Source organism: Aythya fuligula, chromosome 23 (genome assembly GCF_009819795.1).
Source record: "Aythya fuligula isolate bAytFul2 chromosome 23, bAytFul2.pri, whole genome shotgun sequence".
Taxonomy (NCBI): domain Eukaryota; kingdom Metazoa; phylum Chordata; class Aves; order Anseriformes; family Anatidae; genus Aythya; species Aythya fuligula.
The window spans coordinates 2751193-2772982 of record NC_045581.1 but is presented as its reverse complement, the minus strand read 5'-3'; the positions used below and the strand labels follow the sequence as shown (position 1 = coordinate 2772982).

The window sequence follows — 21790 nt, the reverse complement described above, 5'->3', positions numbered from 1 at the left end:
TGCTAGAGGTGCTGAGTTGTCCTTGAAGACCTGGTTTGAATCACAAGGAAGGGATGATGTCCCCAAAACGGGAAAACAAGGCTGGGGACCTTGCACAAGGACTTTGCAGGGACAGGTCCAGGGCTTCCTGCGTGCAGCCCATGCAGGCAGAGCTGCTTTTGCAGCTCAGACCTTCAGACGCGTCTCGCCAACAACTTTAGCCTAACAAATTGATGTTTTTTCCCGTTGGGAACATAGCTGGAAACTTATTTCTGTTTTCATTTGAAATATTATTTAGCGCTTTTGAGACTCCTCTGTTTCTCTGCCGAGCAGTTGGACTTTTCCCTAAAAGCCCACCTGAAAACTAAATTAAATTAAATTGCCGGTGTCCTCCCAGCCGAGCAGAGGGGCTGCCTGTCTCTGGGGGGGGCTGGCTCATTACTTGCAGTGACGAAGCGGGGTGACAGCCCGCTGGGCCAGCGTGTCAATTAAAACCAACCTTAGATTGGATTGAACGGCGGAGAAAGGATTTAACAAACGAGGCGCGGCATCGATCGAGCCACCTGCGTTAATGGACTCGGCGCGGTCGGGGGAAGGAGGGACGTGGAGGGAAGGATGCTCGCAGGGCTGCCTCCATCCTCAGCCCAGCCACGGCCCCTTCCTGGGGCTGCTGAAGCTGCCTGTTTCGTGTGGGGTTTGCAAATAATTCCCCTCTCGTCATTTTTGGAGGGGATTTTTGCTGTAATGCCGGCATACGGACAGGGCTCACAGAACCCGGCTGCAATGTTGCCTTGTGCTCTGGCTGCTGGGATCAGTCCTGCCCATCCCTATGGCTTTGGGATGCTGCAGGGCAGGGATGTGGCCTCTTTGCCTCCCCAGGTCTGCTGGCAGCAGTAGGATAATTCTTAATTTCAAGCCCCCTGGGGCTGCCCATTGCGCTGGGACCGAGTTTTGTGGTCTTACCACCTCTCGGAGCTCCCTGTGTGCTGGTGCTGCTCCTGGGGGCACCCAACTGGGGCCACACTGCCTTTGTAATCGGGCTGCTTTAAAAAACAACCAGAAACGGGCTGAAAATTGGAAAAATGCCTGCAAACAAGCCCAGGGGAAACCTCTCCTTGTCCCCTAGCATTTAAAATACCCAACCTGCATGCAGGGGCTTCAGGTGGAGGCAATGCTGGGAGTCAGCACCAGTCACTTTTGGGGAAAAGACATTGCAGAGATGCATCGTTACTGCCAGAGCAGGCAGCGGGAGCCTGGTTTTTCCATTGCAGCAACACCAGGAAAGAAAATCACGGAGGAAAATGTAGAGGGTGGGAAGCCTTGCCAGAGGAGCTCTGCTGCCCTGCTGCAGTCAGAGCCAGGGGTGTCGAGTCCCAGCTGAGGTAATGGGCGTTCTCTGTCTTTAAAATAACTTTTCAGGGGGTTAATTTTAGTCTCAGTCTTTTTATTATTAGTTTTTTTTATGTCCTCTGGCTTTGTTTTGTTTGTGGACAGGAGGAAGGGCTTCAGTTATCGATGAGAGCCCGGAATATGGGGCAGGAAGAGGTTGCATTTGGGAGATGTCTCTCAGTGCCAGCATCCCCTGGCCCGAGCAGAGCTGCTCTCATCTGTGCAGGAGTAATTTTTCAGGAGAGAAAGGAAAAAAAAAACAACCAAATAAAACACAGAAGGAATAGCTGCATATTGGCTTCCCCTCTGTCCATGAAATGCGTCTGTGTTGTCCGAGAAACTAAATTTATTTCACCCTGGGCACCTGCCTGGAGAGGCTGGGATGCTGGGCAGCAGCGTGGATTGGTGAATATGGCCCAAATTTTGCTTTTTGGTGGTTTCTTTCCCCTTTTGGCCACCCCTGAGCTCCATCCCTCTGGTTCCTAGCTCTAAAGGATGTCGCGGTGCGATGCTGGTGTCGCTTTTCCCCAGGTGAAGATGGGGCCTGTTGGGTGCTTCAGGGCCACCCATGGGTGCAGCTCCCAAGGGCCAGGGGAGTTGGACGGGTGTCCCCTGGCCTTCGTTAGGCTCCGTCGGTGCCCATGCCCTGGTTGAGCCGCTCGCCAGGGGTTGTTGGGAGAAAAGTGTGTGAATTCATGTAAATTAAACAGCGGTGAGAGCTATTAATAATTAAGGGGCTGCTGTCAGGAAAACAACGGTTGACTTGAATAAATGGCCTGGCTTTGTTACTTACAGTGCCTGCTGTTACTAAAGTGGAAGGAATATTAATAGTCTCGTCCTTGCTGTGGGGTGGGGGTGAGGACCAGCTGTGGGACCCTGGGCTGCTCTGGGACTCCAGTGGGATTTTAGGGTACAGCCTGGGGGTAGATGCTGCATTTTGGGTCCCCTTTGGGCTTTTGGTCCTCATGGGAAATCCTGGGTGGCCCTGGGTTGAGCATCAGCACCTATGGGCTCATTACTGGTGGCTTTGGGTGCGGGGTAGAGTCTTTGGTGGCATCGAAGCCACTGATGGTGGCACAAGCAGCAGGACCTGGTGTCCTGGGGGGACTGGGGCCACAAGCAGCTTGTCCTGGGGGCAGCAGGTCTGATCCTCCCCTCCTCCTCCAGCTGCTGGGTCCTATTTTGGCATCGTGCTGCTGCCTGGGGCTCCGGCACCCCTCTCTCCTTTAGGGCCCATCCTTGGGGTCCCCTCCCTCTCAGCTCCTTCCCACGGGTGCCACCCTCCCCGTCCCCAAATTTAGGGGCGAGGCGGAGGAGAGAGGCACCGTTCCACGCTCTCCCTCCTCTCCCCCTTTGATTCCCCCCCTCCCCGGCCACAGGCTCCTACCTGATGGTGAACGCCTCGCAGCATGCCGCGGGCCAGCGGGCTCACCTGCTCTTCCAGGCGCTGAGCGAGAACGACACCCACTGCCTGCAGTTCAGCTACTTCATGTACAGCCGCGACGGCCACAGCCCCGGCACCCTCAGCGCCTACGTGCGGGTGACGGGGGGCCCGGTGGGCAGCGCCGTCTGGAACGCCTCCGGCTCCCACGGCCGCCAGTGGCACCAGGCGGAGCTGGCCGTCAGCTTGTTCTGGCCCAACGAGTACCAGGTGAGCCCCCCAAATGTGTTACAGACCTGTCTCTCCGTCACCTGCTGTCAATGTGTGTTTAAAATCCCTTTGCTCAGGGGATGGGGTCGCCTCCGAAGGCTGGGTGCTGGGTTAGGGGACCCCACAGGCCAGGTGTGACCCCTCTGTTCGGTGCCGCAGGTCCTCTTTGAGGCGGTGATTTCCAGCGAGCGCCGCGGCTATCTTGGCTTGGATGACATCTTGCTCTTGAATTATCCGTGCTGTGAGTAGGGGGTGGGATGGGAGTGGGGGCTGTGGGGAGGTGGATTGGTTGTGGGTGCTCCAGGGCTGGTGGCCCATGGGCCAGTCCTAGGGACAGTGAGCACCAGGATGTCCTGCTGTCACTGGGGTGGGGGGCTCCCATCTCCTCGGGTACCTGCAGGGCTCCTTCTTCATCTCCAGCCTTGCTGGAATAGAATCACAGAATCGTTAAGGCTGGAAAAGTCCTCCAAGGTCATCTGGTCCAACTGTCCCCCATAGCACCACCATCAACCACTGCCCCTGTCCCCCAGCACCACGTCCAACCTCTCCCTGAACACCCCCAGGGACGGGGACTCCCCCACCTCCCTGGGCAACCCGTCCCAACGCCTGAGCGCTCTTGCTGAGGAGAAATGTCTCCTCATTTCCAGCCTGAACCCCACCCTGGCACAACTCGAGGCCGTTCCCTCTGCTCCTGTCACAGTTCCCTGTGAGCAGAGGCCGACCCCAGCTCCCCACCCCTTCCTTCCAGGCAGTTGCAGAGAGCAATGAGGTCTCCCTGAGCCTCCTCTGCTCCAGCCCAAACACCCGCAGTGCCCTCAACTGCCCCTCACAGGACTTGTGCTCCAGGCCCTTCACCAGCCTCGTAGCCCTTCTCTGGACACGCTCCCAGGGCCTCGATGTCCTTGTAGTGAGGGGCCCAAAGCTGAACCCAGCACTCGAGGTGCGGCCTCACCAGAGCAGATACAGGGGGACAATCACCTCCCTGGCCCTGCTGGCCAGAAAGCACAGGCTCCTAGGATGGGCACCAGTCCCCAACCCCAGGCTGAAGGTCCTGCCCCAGGAGATCACCATGGGCTTACTGGGCCATGAAGATGCCCTTGAGCCCATCCAGTGCTCTCAGGAAGCTGCATGCTCCAAGCTAGTCTCCCCCAGGGCGGGTTTGGGGGCTGCAGCAGGGATTTGGGGCAGACAAGAGCCTTCTGACTCTTCCCTTGTGTCCCTTGGCAGCCAAAGCCCCCCACTTCTCCCGCCTGGGTGACGTGGAGGTGAACGCGGGGCAGAATGCCACCTTCCAGTGTGTGGCTGCCGGCAAGGCCGCCGAGGCAGAGCGCTTCCTGATGCAGGTGAGAGGGGAGGATGCACCAGGCCAGGGGGGAGAAGGACGACCCCATCCTCTCATCAGAGACATCCTTTGGGACCGCGTTCGGTGCCTCTGGGTGTCACGCTGACCTCTCCTTATGCCTTTTCCCTCATCGCCGGGCAGAGGCAGAGCGGCGAGGTGGTCCCCGCTGCCTCCGTGAAGCACATCAGCCACCGGCGCTTCCTGGCCACCTTCCAGCTGGACGAGGTGTCCAAGGGCGAGCAGGACCTGTACCGCTGCGTCACCCAGTCCAGCCGCGGCGCCGGCGTCTCCAACTTCGCCGAGCTCATCGTGAAAGGTGGGTGCTGCCCACGGGTGTCCTTCTGCGTTGTGCCACGGCTCCTGATTGCCCCTGGCTGCTCAGGGGTTTCCGTCAGGGCACCAGGACTGCGTTTGTTCGCTGTGACTGGCATGAGCTAAACTGTGCTTTAGCATAAAACCTGGAAACTACCTTTCCCGCTGGCCTTCATTTATTTTTCATTGCAGTCGGTGGGAATTAATTAATTCTGGTGAAACTTTGTACTACCTTACTGAATGCTGGGCAGTGCATCTTCTAAAAATAATTGAAGTTTGGTCAGGTGAAACCCTATTGCTGCCAAGGCTGCTGAAGAGATGCAGGGCACGTGGCACAGGCTGAAATTTAAAGATCAGCCTGTGCTTTCTGACATTTCAGTGTCAATCTCTTGTCAGCGTTTTGCTCATCCTCTGGGTGCGAGATCAGAGTTTGTCCTGTGACCTGACGGCGATGGGTTGGTTTGGGAGGAGATGTGAATGTGCTGCCTGCAGTCTGTTGTGGTACCTGTGGCTTGGGGTGTTGGGATGGGGGATGCTCTGGCTTTGAGAGGGGATGCTCCAGCTTGGAGAACCACTTCTCCTCTCTCTTCCAGAGCCCCCCACACCCATCGCGCCCCCCCAGCTGCTGCGGGCCGGCTCCACCTACCTCATCATCCAGCTCAACACCAACTCCATCATCGGCGACGGCCCCATCGTGCGCAAGGAAATCGAGTACCGCATGACCTCCGGGCCCTGGTCGGAGGTGCACGCCGTCAACATGCAGACCTACAAGCTGTGGCATCTGGATCCCGACACGGAGTATGAGATCAGCGTCCTGCTCACGCGCCCCGGCGAGGGGGGCACCGGCAAGCCGGGACCCCCCCTTATCAGCCGCACCAAGTGCGCAGGTGGGTTGGTGTCCATGCAGGGTCTGTGGCTGGGAGCAGCAGATTTGGTCCAGGGGCTGTGGTGTGGGTTGGAGCATTTCTCCTCTGGATGCATGGAGCTGCATTTTGTTGACTTTTTAGGGGCAGTGCCTGGTTCCCATCTCTGATGATGGGTGAAGGGGGCTGGGGACAGCTGCTCACCTCAGTTGCGGGGTCCCCAGTGCCGTCTCTATCTCAGGGCATCCCTAAAATTTCAGGACAGGCTGGCTAGTGTGTGGTGGCCACCTTGCTGTGGTGACTGGGGCTTGGGGATGTCCCCGTCTCCAGTTGTTGGGACAATGAGGCTGGTGGAGGCACCTCTGCTGCTCCATGGCAGCCACCTCTGGTGTGGGCTTCGCAGTTCTGGCTGAGCACAGGTGATGAGGTGGCAGTGAGGGGACGTGATCGTCACATTGACACCATTCCTGCCATCAGCTGGGTGGCAATGGCAGTGGTGACAATGGGCCAGGACTGTGGCCTGTTTTAGTACATACACCAAAACAAGACAAAACTGGTGGTCCTCGTGCTTTGGAGCACTTATCCTTTCCAGGAATGAGCTTATTTTGTTGTTTTTAATCAGCTCAGCCTTAATGCTGTGGGTGAAGGGTTCCTGTCCCAATGGACACTCCCTTCGGGGGTGATGGAGGGATCGAGCAACTCAGGTACCAACAGCATCCTTCCCTCTGAGCTTGAATCAGCCACCAGGGTGTGGGGACGGGCTTGTCCCTATGTTGTCATCGTGCTGGTGACAACACTGTGAGCCGGTACCTTGTCACCTCTGGGTGCATCCTCCCTGTGCTGCCGCTGCAGGGTGCAGCCCGTGGGGCTGGGACATCGTGGAGCTGGAGCACCGTGGTTCTGCCCATGCCTCTGACCCTGCAGGGTCAGCTTCTGACATCACTGGAGGAGAAGATCAGGAGATGCAAAGCTTGACCCAGGGCCTGGCAGGAGCTTTTCTCCCAGATTAATTTTCACAAGTGTTCTGAGAAAGCCGGGCTTTCATTATTACCTTCAAGCCGATGACAGGCGCTGGTTGAAAGTGTCGGCGCCCCGTGTTGTGTTTCTGATGGTCCCTGCCTCCAGCCCAGGCTCCCTGCGCTCCTCCTGTGTGACACAGCCGTGGATTTCACTCCTGACCCAGCACACAGTGGCTTTGCAAGGGATAAAGCAGCCGCTGCTCTTCCACCTGAAAGGCAGCAACGTGTCGGTCATCGGCCCTTCATCCTTGCTGATGTGCCAGCCTGCGCCCTGCAGCATCTCTGGACCAACCCCTGGTGACAATGGGCTTTGCAGGATCCAACCCACGAGGACTCTGGAAGAATCCACTTAAAGGATAAATGCATCCTGCCCCGGGGCGAGGGGAGATGCCCAGTGCTGTCACCCGTGATCGACGCTGCCTGCATCCGTGCAGCTGCATTAGTGACTGTGAGCGCCAGCGGCTCGGTGCTGGCACTAATTGCGTGGATATATTCGGTGGTATCGGTGCCTGTGGATGTCCTCGTTAGCTGAGCTCTTGCTGAATTGCTCTTTGGATCTGCACACGTTGGCCCGGGGGAGTCTGCTCCCCACTGACCACTTAAATACAGCGGAATGAAGAAGAAATGGGTTCTCCATGGGTGAAGGAGATGGCGCGGTGTTTGGTGATGATTGAGGTGAAAATGATCATTTTCCTAATGATGGTGCCAGAGGTGGGTCCCTGCCACCAGGCGTGGAGCAGACCCACTGGGTGCAGGCATTGAGGATGTCCCATGAGGACATCTGGAGCTGCTGGAGCATCTGCTGAGGATGGAAATGCCTCCTGCAACCCTGCGCTGCTCCAGCTCCTTCGTGGTGCAAATCCCATGGGAATTTGCTTTACGCACACTGCTCAAGGATCTGCTCTGGGGTGCGATAGGCAAAAGTATCTGGTCCAAGCCGTGTTCCAGTAGGGCCATCCAGAGCAGGGTGCCCGTCTCTGGATGGCTTTTGAAGATCTCTGAGGAGAGGAGGCTCCGCAGCCTCTCTGGGCAACCTAAGGCAGGCCACAGGGCAGCAAACTGGGACCACTTTTGGGGTCAGGGTTGCTGTCTGTGCACAGCTGCCTTGCTCCCACACCACGGGCTTTCCCGCTGTGTGCCTGAAGCTAGGTGAACACGCCCTTAGTGTAAACCTCTGAGCGACGTGTTCTGACTCCTCTCTCCCCCCGGCAGAGCCCATGAGGGCCCCCAAGGGCTTGGCCTTCTCCGAAATCCAGTCGAGGCAGCTGACGCTGCAGTGGGAGCCGCTGGGCTACAACCTGACCCGCTGCCACACCTACACCGTCTCGCTGTGCTACCGCTACCTGGTGGGCAGCGGCCACAACCAGACCTTCCGCGAGTGCGCCAAGATGGAGCGCAACGCCAACCGCTACACCATCAAAAACCTGCTGCCCTACAAGAACATCCACGTCAAGCTCATCCTCTCCAACCCCGAGGGCCGCAAGGAGGGCAAGGAGGTGACCTTCCAGACGGACGAGGACGGTAAGGGCACGCGGCGGGTTTGGGGAGCGTCCCCGAGGTGTTCCCTCTGGGGGCACAATGGGAATGTCTCCTGTGGGGAGGGGAGGGTGATGCAGTGGTGGCAGAGGGGGGGGAGAAATGCTGCGGGTGTCCCAGGGGAGTTGGGTGGTGATGGGGCAGCACTGGTGTTCTGGCAGAGCAATGTCCTGCATCGCCCCAGGAGCGCTGATCTTGTGGTGTTTTATCCCGACTCGTCCCCACGTGGCGGGTCCTCCTTCACCCCTTGTTGTGGAGTTGAAGCCTCGCAGGAATAACAACTGATTAAAACAATTAATGCTTTGCACTTTGGGAACTCCTTTCATCTGCAGGGCTCAGGCTGATCAGTTTGGCTTTGCTACGCTCCTTGGTGAGCGCCATGAGCCAGAGGTCAGCGCGCTCCCGGCACAGCTCTGGTCGGCTTCCCCAGCACTTCTCCCCAATTAAGTTTGCTTTCGGGGGGATTTGGGTTGCATACGTGTGCTCTCCTTGCACAGCCAAACCGTTTCTGTTCTTCCTGCTCAACCCAGCTCCCTATCCAGAGGCACCAACAAGGGACGATGTCCCTGTTGGGGTGTGAGGAGCCGTGGTGTCCCCGAGTGGGTGCAGGGTGCCAAGCGTGCCCGCAGCATCCCTCCCTCCATCCCTGCTGGCTCACTCCGACTCGCCCATCACGCACCATTAACTCTCTGCAGCACGAGTGGGGAACAGACCACGTAACTGGGAAGAAATCACCTGCTTGCTCCAGGGCAAAGCCTGTTGCCTATGCTTAAGCAACCCCTCGCGTAGTTGTTGATCTCCGAGGTGCTTTTTAGGATCAAGAATCAGAATTAAGGCAGAAGAGCTGCAAACTCAACTGGAGTCTTTGGGGTCCTGCTTTAATCTCTGAATGCTAAAACCAGAGCGATTTCTTCGTGTGTCCCATCAGCACTTTGTGTGCCCCCAGACCTGAGCCTGCCTGCCCGTGGGCGCCCAGCTCCACGCTTTATTTTCTGTCTCTAATTGCTTCAGCTGTTTGCACTGTGCTGTGACTGCTCCAGCTGCTTTCCTATTGTATATTAATACAGTAGCTCCAGATGTTTTTGTGCTATCCTGTAATCGCTCCAGCTGCTTCCCTCTATGTAGATTAGCCGGGGCTGGCTGCTTTCCCCTTGGATCGAGCATGGTGCAGTGAGTGCTTCCCGTCCCGGGAGGGATCCATACATCTCTGGGTGCATGGATATACTGCAAACATTACACGTGGGTTTGGCCCAGCTACAGGACCGCGCAGTTTAGCTAAATTAGCTAATGACCGGGTGTAAAGCTCGGCTCCTACTGCTCCCAGATTCCTGTGGCAGGCTTGCGGAGGAGCAGGGGCTGGTGCCTTGGCTGTGCTGGGGACCCTGCAGCCACCTCACAGTGTGGTGGGGACATCCCCACCTTGGGCCCTGAGTTCCATGGGACAGGAACATCTTTTTAAGCAACTGAATGTGGTGGGAATGGGCTGAGTCTCTCCCCCTGTGTGCTCTGTGGCTGAGACTGGGTAATGATGATTTGAGTTGCCAGGACTGGGTAATGAGCTGCCACACATGCAATTACAAGAAGGTAGCGAAGGCTCAATAATAGGACCTTTGGTTGTGTTTTATTTGGCTTTGTTTGTGAAGCACTGGGGTTTTTCTTGGAGAGTCGTTGGAAAAAAAGACCTGGCTGGGGAGGGCTTTGGTTCCCTGGGCTTTCCTTCTGCCCGTCCTTCCCCTCACCTCTGCGCTGAGCAGAGCTGTGTGCAGGTGCTGCAGTGAGCCAGTTCTCTCCCTTGCAGGCAGGGTGCAGGCACTACAAGCCAGAATAAAAATATAAAAATCCATAAATATAGGTGTAGATGGATGGCAGGGGGGTACACACAACCGGCAGCCGTTGTGCACCAACGCTGGTCTGATTCCAGTGCATGCACAAACGCATGGTCCATGGGAACATCCCCGAGCAGTGGGATTTTCCCCCAAAAAAGTAGAAAATAGCACTGCAAGTGCGATTAGTGCTCACGGACACAGCAGAGCACATCAGCCAGTGCTGGAATCCAGAGGTGGGCACCTCCGTGTTGCTTTATTTGTTTGCAGGAGCGATGTATATTGATACGTACGCACTACTCCTGCCCTAAAGGTTTCCGGAAATTTAATAAGCGTCTTGTGTACACGTGTAGGACATGGTGCCTGTGATTAAATTAACTTGTAAATCAAGTGGAAATTGTGTATTTGCACGGTGGGAAGCATGCGGAAGGCAATCCCTCTCCCTTGGCCGTGTAATTAGATCTGAACAAAAGCTGAAAAAAATAAATAAATAAAGGGAAGATGGGGAGAGCTGGCACCTAGTTGGAACGGGCTGCTTCCCTGCGTGTGAGGCTTGCATGGCTCAACCTGCCCAGACCCAAAGCGCAGAGCTCAACGAAGCTGTGCTGAATATAAAGCCGTCAGCGATGCCTTGCCTGGAGTGCATCCCACCAGGGGCTGTTCCCAAGCTGCTAACGCTGCCCTCAGTCTTTCCTGCGCCTCCAGCATCCCTGCGGAGCATGGTTTTTTTTTCTGGGAAGTGGGTTTAGTTGCTCCTGAAACGAGGGGGTGCGTTTTTCAGGCAGTAAAGCGTTATTTCTGCCTGGGACTAATGGGAATAGTGGTCTGTGCCGAGCTCCTGTCCTCCTCAATCCTCAATAACCCCCTTGGGTCTGGGAGGGGGGGAATGAAGGAAATCCACGGTAAATAAGGGAATATCGATCCCGGCACCTTCACCTGCTGTAATTACTGGTGGGTGTTACTGGTAATAGTGGGGAGTGCAGGGGGGGTTATATCTCGGGGGCAGTGCCAGCTCCGGCCCCAAGGATGCGTCCCTGGGGAGCACCAAAGCACCCGGAGCAGATTCCCACAGGGCTCGTCCTCACGTGGGCACCTTCCCTTTCCTTCCCCAGTGCCTGGTGGCATCGCCTCCGAGTCTCTCACCTTCACCCCGCTGGAGGACATGATATTTCTGAAGTGGGAGGAACCGGTGGAGCCCAACGGCCTCATCACGCAGTACGAGGTGCGTCCCGAGCCCCGGTACCCACGGATCTATCAGAGCTCAGCCGCTGCTGCTGGCTGCGGTGGGAGCACGGGTCCAGCCTGCTGAAACCCTCCTGGCCACAGGGTTTGTGTCTCCTGGGTCAGCTTTCAGTGCCACTGTTATTATCCGGCAGTGGCTTTTCCAGTTATCTTCTGATTTACCCCAAAACGCAAACACAGACACCTGCTTTTAGGGCTGCTCCTGCGGATGAATCCCTGTAATTAATCCCTGTAATTAATCCTTTTGCCATGCCGTCAGCCCTCGCCCTCTCGTAATGCCCTGCCCTTGTCCCTCCAGATCAGCTACCAGAGCATCGAATCCTCCGACCCGGCGGTCAACGTGCCCGGCCCGCGGCGCACGGTCTCCAAGCTGCGCAACGAGACCTACCACGTCTTCTCCAACCTGCACCCCGGCACCACGTACCTCTTCTCGGTGCGTGCCCGCACGGGCAAGGGCTTTGGGCAGACGGCGCTCACCGAGATCACCACCAACATATCTGGTACGTCCCCTGGGCTCTGGCGCCGAGTGCTGCTGGGGCTTTGAGGAGCTTTCTCCTCTGGCACGTTGGTGGTGGCAGTGCCAGAGCATCTGCAGAGGTCCTGTGGGCTTGGCTGTTGCTTTTTGAAGGATGCTCACGGTGCTGTGCCCACAGCCTGGGACTACATTTGTGTTTCCAACTTACTGTGAGGTCAAAAAATGTCTTTGTAGTTTTTTAGCCATCACCTCTTCTCCAAAGCGGTGCTGCTCTGCATCCCTACTTCCTCCTCCTCCCTGCTGTAGGTTCGGGGGACAGACTAAGGGAGATGCTCCGCGGGGCTGCGTGGCAGAGCTCCCTCAGACCAGGGGGCACGTGGCGACCAGCAGGATGGAGAGGGCAGTCCCCTTCTGCTGGGGGTCAGGGTCACAAGCAGATCCCAAAGCAGATCCCATGGCTGAGATGTGTCCTGATGGGGGGCACTGAAACTGCAAAGCAGTGCTGACGATCACCTGGGGCCCACGGGGCTGTGCTGGGCACGGGGGGATCCTCTCCTTGCCTTCGGGGTGCTGCTGCCCCTTGGGGCGATGCTTGTGCCATGCCAGAGGTTGGATGTGGTGATGTCCCCACGCACACTGAGCGCATCCCAAGGCTGGAGCATCAGCCCAGGTCGCATCCTGCTCCGTTTTCTCCCATCAGCCAGACCGGTGGTGTTAATTAACCCCCTCACTGCAACCCCCTCCATGGTCCTCTCCAAAATGCAGCACTCGCTTAGGACCTGGGGGATTCTGCTCGTGCCTCAGTTTCCCCATGCAGGCGGCCACGGGGCTGTGGCTCACTCCTGCCCACTCCCTTTGCAGCTCCCACCTTCGACTACGGGGACATGCCGTCACCGCTGGGCGAGTCGGAGAGCACGATCACGGTGCTGCTGCGGCCGGCGCAGGGCAGGGGGGCACCCATCAGGTAGGAAGAGGGCTGCGGGGGGACGAGGGCATGACGGGCAGGGCAGAGCTGTTATCCCAAAGCTAACCTGCTCCCTCCACCCCCCAGCACCTACCAGGTCATTGTGGAAGAGGACCGGCCCAAGAAGATCAAGCGGGAGCTGGGCGGCCAGGAGTGCTTCCCGGTGCCGCTGACGTTCGATGACGCCGTGTCCCGTGGCTCCGTGCACTATTTCGGGGCCGAGCTGCCCGCCAGCAGCCTCACCGAAGCCAAACCCTTCACCGTGGGGGACAACCAGACCTACAGCGGCTACTGGAACCCGCCGCTGGAGCCCAAGAAGGCGTATCTCATCTACTTCCAGGCCATGAGCAACCTCAAAGGGGTGAGTAGCCGTGCGGCTCGCTGGGTCCCTGTGGGGACCACCAGTTTGCCACCAGCCCCCTGAGGTCCCGGGGGTGTTGGAAAGCGGGGCTTGCTTCAGATCCTTTGCTTTAGGTCCTCCTGCTGGCTATTTGCTCTTGGTTCCCGTCACTCGGGGCCACCCTGGGGTGCGTTGGGAGCAAAGCTGGGTGCTCCCTGTCCTACCTGGAGCCTGGGCACCCACTGGGGTGTGCGTGTCCCCTGCCTGGTCCTGGCCACGAGTGCTGGAACTGGGGGCATCCAGCCTAAGCTCTGCTGCTGTTGGGGCAGATCCACATTCCCAGTGGCTGATCCTGGGGTGAGAAAGGACGATTTGGGAACCAAGAGATGTCTGCACATTCCTGAGCCACCAGTTCACCGGATTCCCAGCAGCAGTACCCGGATCCGTCTGTCCCAAGCTCTGCTCCCCATCTGGGCTGATTTCTTCCAAGCTGCCATCAGGACCCCCGGGAGACCCTCATCATCCTCACATGCTCCAGCAGCTCCTGGTCCACCCTGGGGACGAGCTGCTAAGCGTGAAGCTGTGGCAGCGTGGCAGCATCTCTGCTCCTGCGTGCGTGGCTCCACATGCTGGCTGCAGCTCCCTTCTCGCCGGGAAGGAGCTGAATTTTGAATCCTCCTCCTCTGGGATCGTTCACACCTCGCTGGCTTGTAATTAGAGCTGAGACAGGCGGCAGCATCTCGGCTCCGGCTCGCTCAGGCACTGCTGGATAACTGGTGCTTCATAACCTTCCTGCTGGGAGGCAATGGGTTTGTGCTGGCTGCCGTCAGGCGTCGCGAAAAAGCTGCCTCCCAGTTTGGGTTTGTCCTGGCTCCGGGGCCAGCTGGACCACGAAGCAGGAGAAGCCAGACCTGGCACCTCTGGGAGAGCGGTGCCGTGCCAGCCACCCCGGGCACCTCGTGCGGGCAGATTTTGGCATCGGGCTGTGAGGACAGAGTGGGTTTGGCAGTGCCGGTGTCCCGAGGCGCTGGAGGAAGCTCAGAGAGGAGAGCTGTGAAAATGGTGGAGTTTTTTTTTCCAACAGAGATCAGATACATGGAGAAACGGAATATCTGAGCTCAACCCCCAATGCAAATGTGAAAATTATTGGACAACTGAGCGTGAAGCCCTCACAGCAATGTTGGCAGCACGTGCAGAGCACCAGTGATGGGGTTTGAGAGCTTTGATCATAAATAAAAACCCCATGAAGCTCTGAGTGGTGACCTGGGGTGTTCTGGCCGTGGCCAGCAGCTTGCTGGTGACCTGCAGGTGGCTGGGACCGCTGGGGTCCCTCCAGGAGCTCTCTGGGGACCTTCACTTTGCACCTCCCTGAGCTTTGCTCCCCCTCTGTGCCAGGAGTGACAGCTTTGTTAAATCAAAGGATGTTGGTTTAGAAGATGCTGGGGACAGATAACTCAGCGGGATGGATAACTCCGTGTGCCCCAGAGCAGCGGGTGCTTCAACACAAACCACACGGGAACTCCCCCAGTCTGGGGGGGGCAAAAGCATCAACAAAGCAGGTTTGCACCCAGCCAGCCTGACTCCTCGTCTCTTTCCTCTGCAGGAAACCCGGCTGAACTGCATCCGCATCGCCCGCAAAGGTAAGCTCCCTGCTTTCAGCAAGATCCCTGCTCTGGCAGCTTGACCCAGGGTGCTGCTGCACGGTTGGGTGCTCGATGCTTTGGCAGAGCTCAGCCCCACGCTGCTGGGAGGGTGTGTGGTTGTTGCTTGCTGTCTGGTGTGTTTTGTTTTTACCCTTGGCTGAGTTTTTTTTTCTAATGCTGTTGGTGGTGCTGGGGGTGGTTGTGCTGGATGCTGAGCGCAGGGAGATTGTGTCTGGGGTGACAAAGGTGGCGCAGAGGGACCACATTGCCCCCTGGGGATCGAGAGGTGAAGGGAGGTGCCCAAGGCACTTCAGCTCTCCAGGTTTTTCCTGTAGCATCTCGGCAGGGATAAAACATGCAGGGAGCTCAGAGCATCTCACGGGGAGGAACTGCGGAGAAGAGAGACTTCTGGGCTCTGTGTTGCCTCCTGCTTTGCACCCCCTGCATGTAGAGGAGACATTACACAGCACGTTACATGAACATCACATAGATGTTACGTAGGAGCTGGATGCAACGGTCCTCGTGGGTCACTTCCAGCTGGGGGGATTCTGTGAATTTCCTTCCCCCCCCCAGCCATGTGGGAGGCAGGGGACGGTGCCCGGCCCTGGCAGGGGCCAGGAGGGAGCTGAGCACTGACCCCTGCCCCTGCTTTCCCCTGGCAGCTGCCTGCAAAGAGAGCAAGCGGCCTCTGGAGGTGTCACAGCACTCGGAGGAGATGGGGCTGATTCTGGGGATCTGTGCCGGCGGGCTCGTCGTCCTCATTATCCTCCTGGGAGCCATCATCGTCGTCATCCGGAAAGGGTAAGGGGAACCCGCGCCTCCCATCTGTCTGTCCGTCCTCCCAGCTCCAATTTACAGGGAGATGGCACTGACTGGGGGTGACTGGGGACTGGTGACCTCCTCCCAGCACAATAGGGGGGAATTTTGAGGTTTCCCATTTGCTTCCCCTGCCCCATCCAACCCTCCCCTGCCTGCCGGGAGCCTGGGGAAGGGCTGGTGTTGATGGCTCGGTGGTGTTCAGCCCGCCTGGGACGGAGGGAGATGCTGAGCACCCGGGGCATTGCATGGATCGAGGACATGGAATAAACCCAGGCACAGCAGCAAAAAAGGCTGTGTCCTGCCTGTGACACTGGGCGACCAAAGGACAAAGTCCTGGGATGCCCCTTCACCCTCTGCAGCTTTGTTCCACCGCTCTCCCCTGTGTTTCCCAGTCTTTTACTGCTCCTTCTTGGCTTCGTGCTGCTCTGCCGGTTCTGTAGGGACTGAAATGCTGCAGCTTCAGGGGTCCTGGGGTGGTGCTGAGCCCCTCTGTCACCATCCCTGTGCTCGAGGGCACCGGGACGAACAGGGCTTCCTGCTCCCAGGCTGGGCAGGAGGACATGGGTGCTCATTTTAATGCAGAAATACTGATTTTTTAGTAGCCTCCAGTTTTTCTGGCTCTGAGACGTTCCAGTTCCTGTGAATGCTGGAGGGGAGCCTCCCAGGGCTCTGAGCTCTGCTCCATGGGGACCCCAAACTCCTCCTGGGGGGGGTTCCTGTGCTCCCCAGCTCGAGCATCTGCCTGGATGCAGCCGTGGCCATTTCAGTTGGCCGATATTCGGGAAGCTCGGTGGGGCAGGAGGGAGGAGGATGAGTGTTTTCCAGGACACTCATCCCCGGGAGCATTGGGGCCGTGGCCGCTGCTTTTTGCTGGAGTGCAGCACCCCAGAAAGTGGCCTCTTAATGTGGGGGGCTCGAGGCAGCAGAGCCAGGGGGGGTATTAAAAGCCAGGCTGGCACAATGGGGAGAAAAGGGCAGCAATTAAACATCGTCCCCGTGCCGGGCTCGGGAGCGAAATAAGGAAAGTGTGCGAATGGCCGGGGGGAGCAAAACAGCCGCAGCCCATGCAAAGTGCAGAGCTCTTTGGTTGTCACCTGGAGGGATTCTTGCTGATTTGTGCCAGCTTGAAAGCAAGGCTGCGGTGTCCCATCTCCGCCGTGCTGCTGTGCAGGATCAGCCCGTAGCTCCCTGCCTGCCCGTGCATGCGGTGTTGGACCTGTCCTGCACGGAGCAAACGCCGCTGGTGCTGCTGCATTTGAAGCCCTTTGGTTCCTACAAGCGGTGTTGCTGGGTCAGTGGGTAGAAAACCGCCGCATTTCCACCGGTCTGGGGCAGGAGGAGGAGCTGCTTTGCTTCAGCATCCTGGTGTGAACCGATGGAAGGGGGCCACAAATCAGCTCCGGCACCGAGGGCCCCGAACTGAGGGCTGTCGGGAAGCCGGGACTGGCTCATAAATCTCCTCCGGAGCATTTTGCCGTTGGAAAAACGCTGACGTGGTGCAATGGAAATGTGCCCCCAGAATCCGCCTGTCCGTAATGAATGGTGACAGGCAGCGGAGGCTGGAAACGCGGTGCCCCGACCCCACTTCTCCCAACGGGGGAACGAGCGGGCTGCCTCCTCAGCTCCCCGGGGAGGGCCTAAATTCTTGGCGTGTTTGCTGCTCAGTCTCACAAAACGGGAAATATCCCCTCGGACACCTCTCCGCCTGCCCTGGGACCGTGGTGGCCACAGGAGCCGGTGCTTGGCCCCGCTGCCAGGATGCCCAGGCTCCTGCAGGTGCAAAAGGGGAGCCAGGTTTCTGTTGGGAGCATTTAATTTCCTGAGCACTGAGGAGGGCTGAAGTCCCCAGGGCTTCGTCTGACAGCTCCGGGCTCCCCAGTAATAACTCACAGGCACATGCAGCCCGTTACCTGCCCTCCAAGGCTCCCTGCCAGGTGCAGGGAAGAGCCGCCCTCGGCTTCCATCCCGTGGTTTGATGTTTTATGGAGCAAAAAGAGAATGGCCCCATGGGGAAGGAGGGCTGGAGAGGAGGGAGAGCGCCCCAAGCTGCTTGGGGCTGGCTGCAGTGTGCCCATCGCTTCCCTCCCTCACCGTGCCCCCGAGCCTCCTGAGCCTCCCTTTGCTCTGCCGGAGAAAAGCTGCTTATGCAATTTCTGCCGTTCTCTTTGTTTGCACGCCTGCCAGGAGGAACTACTATTCTTATTCCTATTACCCGTAAGTAATTGTCATTCTCTCCCCTCCCTTCCTCCTGCCCCCCTTGCTCTGCTGCTCTCCACTCCAACAAGTCCTTTTCTCTGTCAAGTGCGTTTTAAGGGCCTCTTTGGCTTGGGAAAATAATGCTTCTGAGCTCGTTAGAGACCAAAGGAAGCGTAAGCAGGAAGGGCCAGATACCCAGCACGGCTCGGCTCCTGCTGGGGCGGCTGATGCTTGATTAAATGCAGAGTTTTGGCAGCGTCCTGCAGGGTCCTGTACCCGCCGGGAGCTGTGAGGTCCCTTGGGTGATGTGGGTTTGGGTCTTCTGCTTGTCCTCCCCGCCCTGGTGACAGAGGGGGACAGAGGATGGATGGTTTGGAACCGCTCCAGCCAGCGAGAGGTGCTCCGTGCGGGGCTGCAGCTGGATCGGGGCAGCAGAAAACCAAAGCAGCAGGGGAAAAAATCCATCCTGGTGCCCGAAGGGTCACTGGATTGGGGACCTGGCAGCACGGCCAGCACAGCTCTGCTCACCCCCACTTCTCCCCTCGCATCCCGCTGCAGCAAACCCGTCAACATGACCAAAGCGACCATCAACTACCGCCACGAGAAGACCCACATGATGAGCGCCATCGACCGGAGCTTCACGGACCAGAGCACGCTGCAGGAGGACGAGAGGCTGGGGCTGTCCTTCATGGACACCCACAACTACAGCAACCGGGGTAAGGACGGGGAACCACGGCGTGCCCAGCTCTGGAGCAGCAGCAGCACACCCAAATCGGCTCCTCGGCTCCAGCTGGACGTGTTTTGTGTCGCTGTGCACAGCTGCGGGGTGTGGAGGGTTAAAGAGCCACAGCGTTCATATCAGAGGGAGACTGATAACTTCACACCCACTGGAGGATGCGTCTCGGCGCTGATTTAGTTGTAAAATAACTCGTTCAGTGCCCCACTTTCAACCATATGCTAATAACATCTGTTACAGTAACTCCAAGATGCTGCTTACACACAGCTCCTCTCCGCTGACTGCTGGATTAATATGATTCCTGGCATTGTCTTGCAGATAATAGAAGCCCAGAGGGCAAACTTTTCCTCCTTTTAATGCATCCGTATAGGTGTATTATTTTTCAGTTACGCTCCTACTGGGGTTTCTTGAAATGCTCGTAACCGGGCTGCTTTGTGCGGAGCTTTTCCTCTGTCTCGGAGCCGGGAGAGCTGACTGCGCTGGGTTTCTTTTAAGAAGGGGGCTGAGGGGCCCCATCCTGCTCCCACCTGGGCTGGAGCTGCTTTCCTGCTCATCTCCGGGCTGTTCCCCATCCCTCTGCTCAGCTGAGGGGTGGAGAAGGAGACGTGGGAGGCTCAGCCTCTGCTGCAGCCGCACTGACCCCAAACCATCGCTATTTAATGGGGATAAATGCCCGGGCTGCTCCGTAACCCGCTGTGGGCTGTTCCTCAGCCTGCCTCAGTTTCCTTGTGTTTAAACCAAGCCCCTAATGCATTTGTAAGAAAATCTAAGAAGCTCCTCAGTGTTTGGCTGTGCAGATCCCAGCCTGCCCGGAGCTGCCGGCACATCGCAGTTCATTTCCCAGTAACCCCAAAGGAGAACGTCTCTGTGCAGGCTGCACAGGGAGCGGGGGGATGTCGGCACGAGCAAGGGGTGCTCCCTGCATCCAAGCAAACCCCATAAAAAGCCTGGCAGCTGTGTGAGCGAGCTGGCACGGGCGGTTTTTAGAAGTGTTGTTAGGGAAACCGCATCCAGGGCTCACCGTTGCAGCAGAGCTGCGTGCTGGTGCTGCGGGCTCCGCGCCGGCCGCCTCTCCTGGCAGCAGTGGGAAGCATCAGTTCTTGCCCAAACCCCAATTTTGGGATTCCGTCTGCTGGCCAGGCACACGGCTGTGTGGGATGCTGGTAATTACATGGCAAAGGCACGGACTGGGTAAAACACTGTATGAACTTGCCCGTTAAGCAGCAGCAAAGCCCGTTGTGTCGCTGCTAGCAATAAGGCGATGGGGTCCAGCAGTGAGGAGAATTAACCCTAAGGCTGGTTTGGAGACATTGGCAATGCAATTCTTCGAGGTGGGGCTTCAAGTGGATGTCTGTGCACGTAGCTCTTGCTGCTCTAAGCCCTCCAATCGATGGGAAATAAGCACATGAGCCCCCTAAGATCTTGCCCACTGGTTTTAAAGAGCTCTGCTGTGGTCCTAGAGGTGTTGCTCCCCTGATGGTCTTGTTTCTGCCCCCCTGCCCGCAGGTGACCAGCGCAGCAGCGTGGTCAACGAGTCCAGTAGCCTCCTTGGGGGCTCCCCTCGTCGCCAGTGTGGCCGCAAAGGGTCCCCGTACCACACCGGGCAGCTGCATCCCGCCGTGCGCGTGGCCGACCTCCTCCAGCACATCAACCAGATGAAGACGGCTGAAGGCTATGGCTTCAAGCAGGAGTATGAGGTGAGAGCCTTGCGTGCCAGTGTCTTGGGGAGGGTGGGTTTTTGGATGGACACGTCCCCTGTGATGTGGCATGGCATGGGGAGAACCCACGTGCAAGAGGATGCTCCAGATCTGGAGCTGCAGTTCTCTGGAGGGGAGGAGGTGGGCGTCCGAGCTCTCTGAGCTCTTTGGGCATCCTGAATCATTGGGTGCTATCAGCACATGGGGTGTCCCTGCTTTCTGGCTGGTCTGGATTGGGTTTCTGGTGCTGGCAGCTCAGGATTTAATCAGATGAGATGAGCCCCAACAGCTCTGGCAGCCATGCAGTGAGTCACCCAGCATCTCCTGCTGGGCCTGGGGATGCTTCTCTGTGCTCAGGTCCTCCTGGGCAAACACCCAGAAGTGTCACCTCCCTGCCACCTCCTCCCTCTCCACCGTGCCCTCCCCGTGACTGGGCACAGCCCGAGGACGAGCAATTCCTCCGAGCAATTCCACATCAATCCAGCAGCTCCCGAGGCCGTGGCGAGGCTGCAGGGGAAGGACGTTCCCCAAGGGTCACCACTCGCATCGTGCCCGTCCCACCTCGTGGGGCTGCAGCTCTTGTAATGGAGCGCGGTGTTCGGCGCGGCTCCGCTGCAGCGCGCACAGCAGTGTTGATTTCCTGACTCCTCGGTGTCCCACAGATCCGGCGATTGAAATTTCCCAGGGAAATTACTGTTTAATGTTTAGTTGTTTCAAGTGCAGGAGCTTTTTTCCCCCCCTTTTCATGTATTGGACAAACCAGGGCTGGCTATAATCATTAGTGCTCCTTGAAAAGCTGCTGTATGTTCTTGGAACTAGTCATTTGAAAGCACTCAGATATTATGGGAGGGGAGAAAACATGTAATTTCCTTCCACTTTCCTCCTCTTATGCCAATCTATGAATGTTACTGTTATTACACACAAACCTATTCTGTGCTGGGGAGAGAAAGGGGCTGGGGAGATTAAAAAAAAAAAAAAAAAAAGCTGGGGAAAAAAAATGGGCAGCACATAATTTGCTGGAAAATGGGGCATTTTGTGGATGCAACAGAAGCATGGAGCTGGCAGAGCTGCTATGGAGTTGGCGCGTCTGCCCCTGCGCCCTGGGGAGGCTTTTGGGGCTGGGGGTGTCCCTAGAGCCCTGTCCTTGGGTTGTGACAGCCACCTCTCCTTGCAGAGCTTCTTTGAAGGCTGGGATGCTTCGAAGAAGAAAGACAAAACCAAAGGGAGACAGGACCACGTGTCGACATGTGAGTGCCTGTAACAAAGGCTTGGGTAGCCCAAAGGGTGTGAGAAGCCTTCTAAAGGGCCGGTTGGTTGGTTGGTTCGGTTTTTGGTAACCGTCTGGTCTGTGGCAAAGAGTAAACTGACGGGGTTTGGCTGGTCGGGGGCAGCAGAAGGCTTTGCTCAGCGTGGCTCCAGGCCTGGGAGCTCCCGTGGGATCAGCACCAGTGCAAACGGGAGGGCTGGAGCTGGGAGCAATTGAAGATGGGACATTTTGGGGTGCTTAAACAGCGGCAACACCCACAATATGGCTCTGGTGCACCCCGGGGTGCTCCTGGTATGGGAGTGCAGGTGGTTGGGGCTGACACAGGGGCTACACAATGCTCCCTGCACGTTGCTGCAGGGATGGGGACCCACCAGGTCCTCCAGGAGCCCTGCTGCTGCTTCCCCCTGTGGCGTGCTGCTCTCCTGGAGCTTTGTCCTGGAGCTGGCACTGCCCAGGGCCCCATTTGACACTGAAGGTGGGCAGGTGACACGCTGTCC

The 21790-nt window shown here is 57.7% G+C and overlaps 1 protein-coding gene across 3 annotated transcripts in view; it reads left to right on the top strand.

Annotated features, from left to right (window-relative positions):
• The window catches only part of PTPRU (protein tyrosine phosphatase receptor type U), a 55124-nt gene that overhangs the window by 15900 nt on the left and 17434 nt on the right, over positions 1 to 21790 (top strand). Inside the window, exons 2-17 of one of the 3 annotated variants that reach the window (XM_032202303.1) lie at positions 2748 to 3019; positions 3179 to 3260; positions 4247 to 4362; positions 4503 to 4677; positions 5267 to 5560; positions 7768 to 8076; positions 11027 to 11136; positions 11455 to 11656; positions 12493 to 12595; positions 12683 to 12956; positions 14539 to 14575; positions 15241 to 15379; positions 17582 to 17611; positions 18152 to 18309; positions 19836 to 20026; positions 21201 to 21273. In XM_032202303.1, coding sequence (XP_032058194.1) covers positions 2748 to 3019; positions 3179 to 3260; positions 4247 to 4362; positions 4503 to 4677; positions 5267 to 5560; positions 7768 to 8076; positions 11027 to 11136; positions 11455 to 11656; positions 12493 to 12595; positions 12683 to 12956; positions 14539 to 14575; positions 15241 to 15379; positions 17582 to 17611; positions 18152 to 18309; positions 19836 to 20026; positions 21201 to 21273 — 2565 coding nt within the window. The remainder of the gene's footprint in view (positions 1 to 2747; positions 3020 to 3178; positions 3261 to 4246; positions 4363 to 4502; positions 4678 to 5266; positions 5561 to 7767; positions 8077 to 11026; positions 11137 to 11454; positions 11657 to 12492; positions 12596 to 12682; positions 12957 to 14538; positions 14576 to 15240; positions 15380 to 17581; positions 17612 to 18151; positions 18310 to 19835; positions 20027 to 21200; positions 21274 to 21790) is intronic. The other 2 variants (XM_032202304.1, XM_032202302.1) reach the window with 2 other exon arrangements.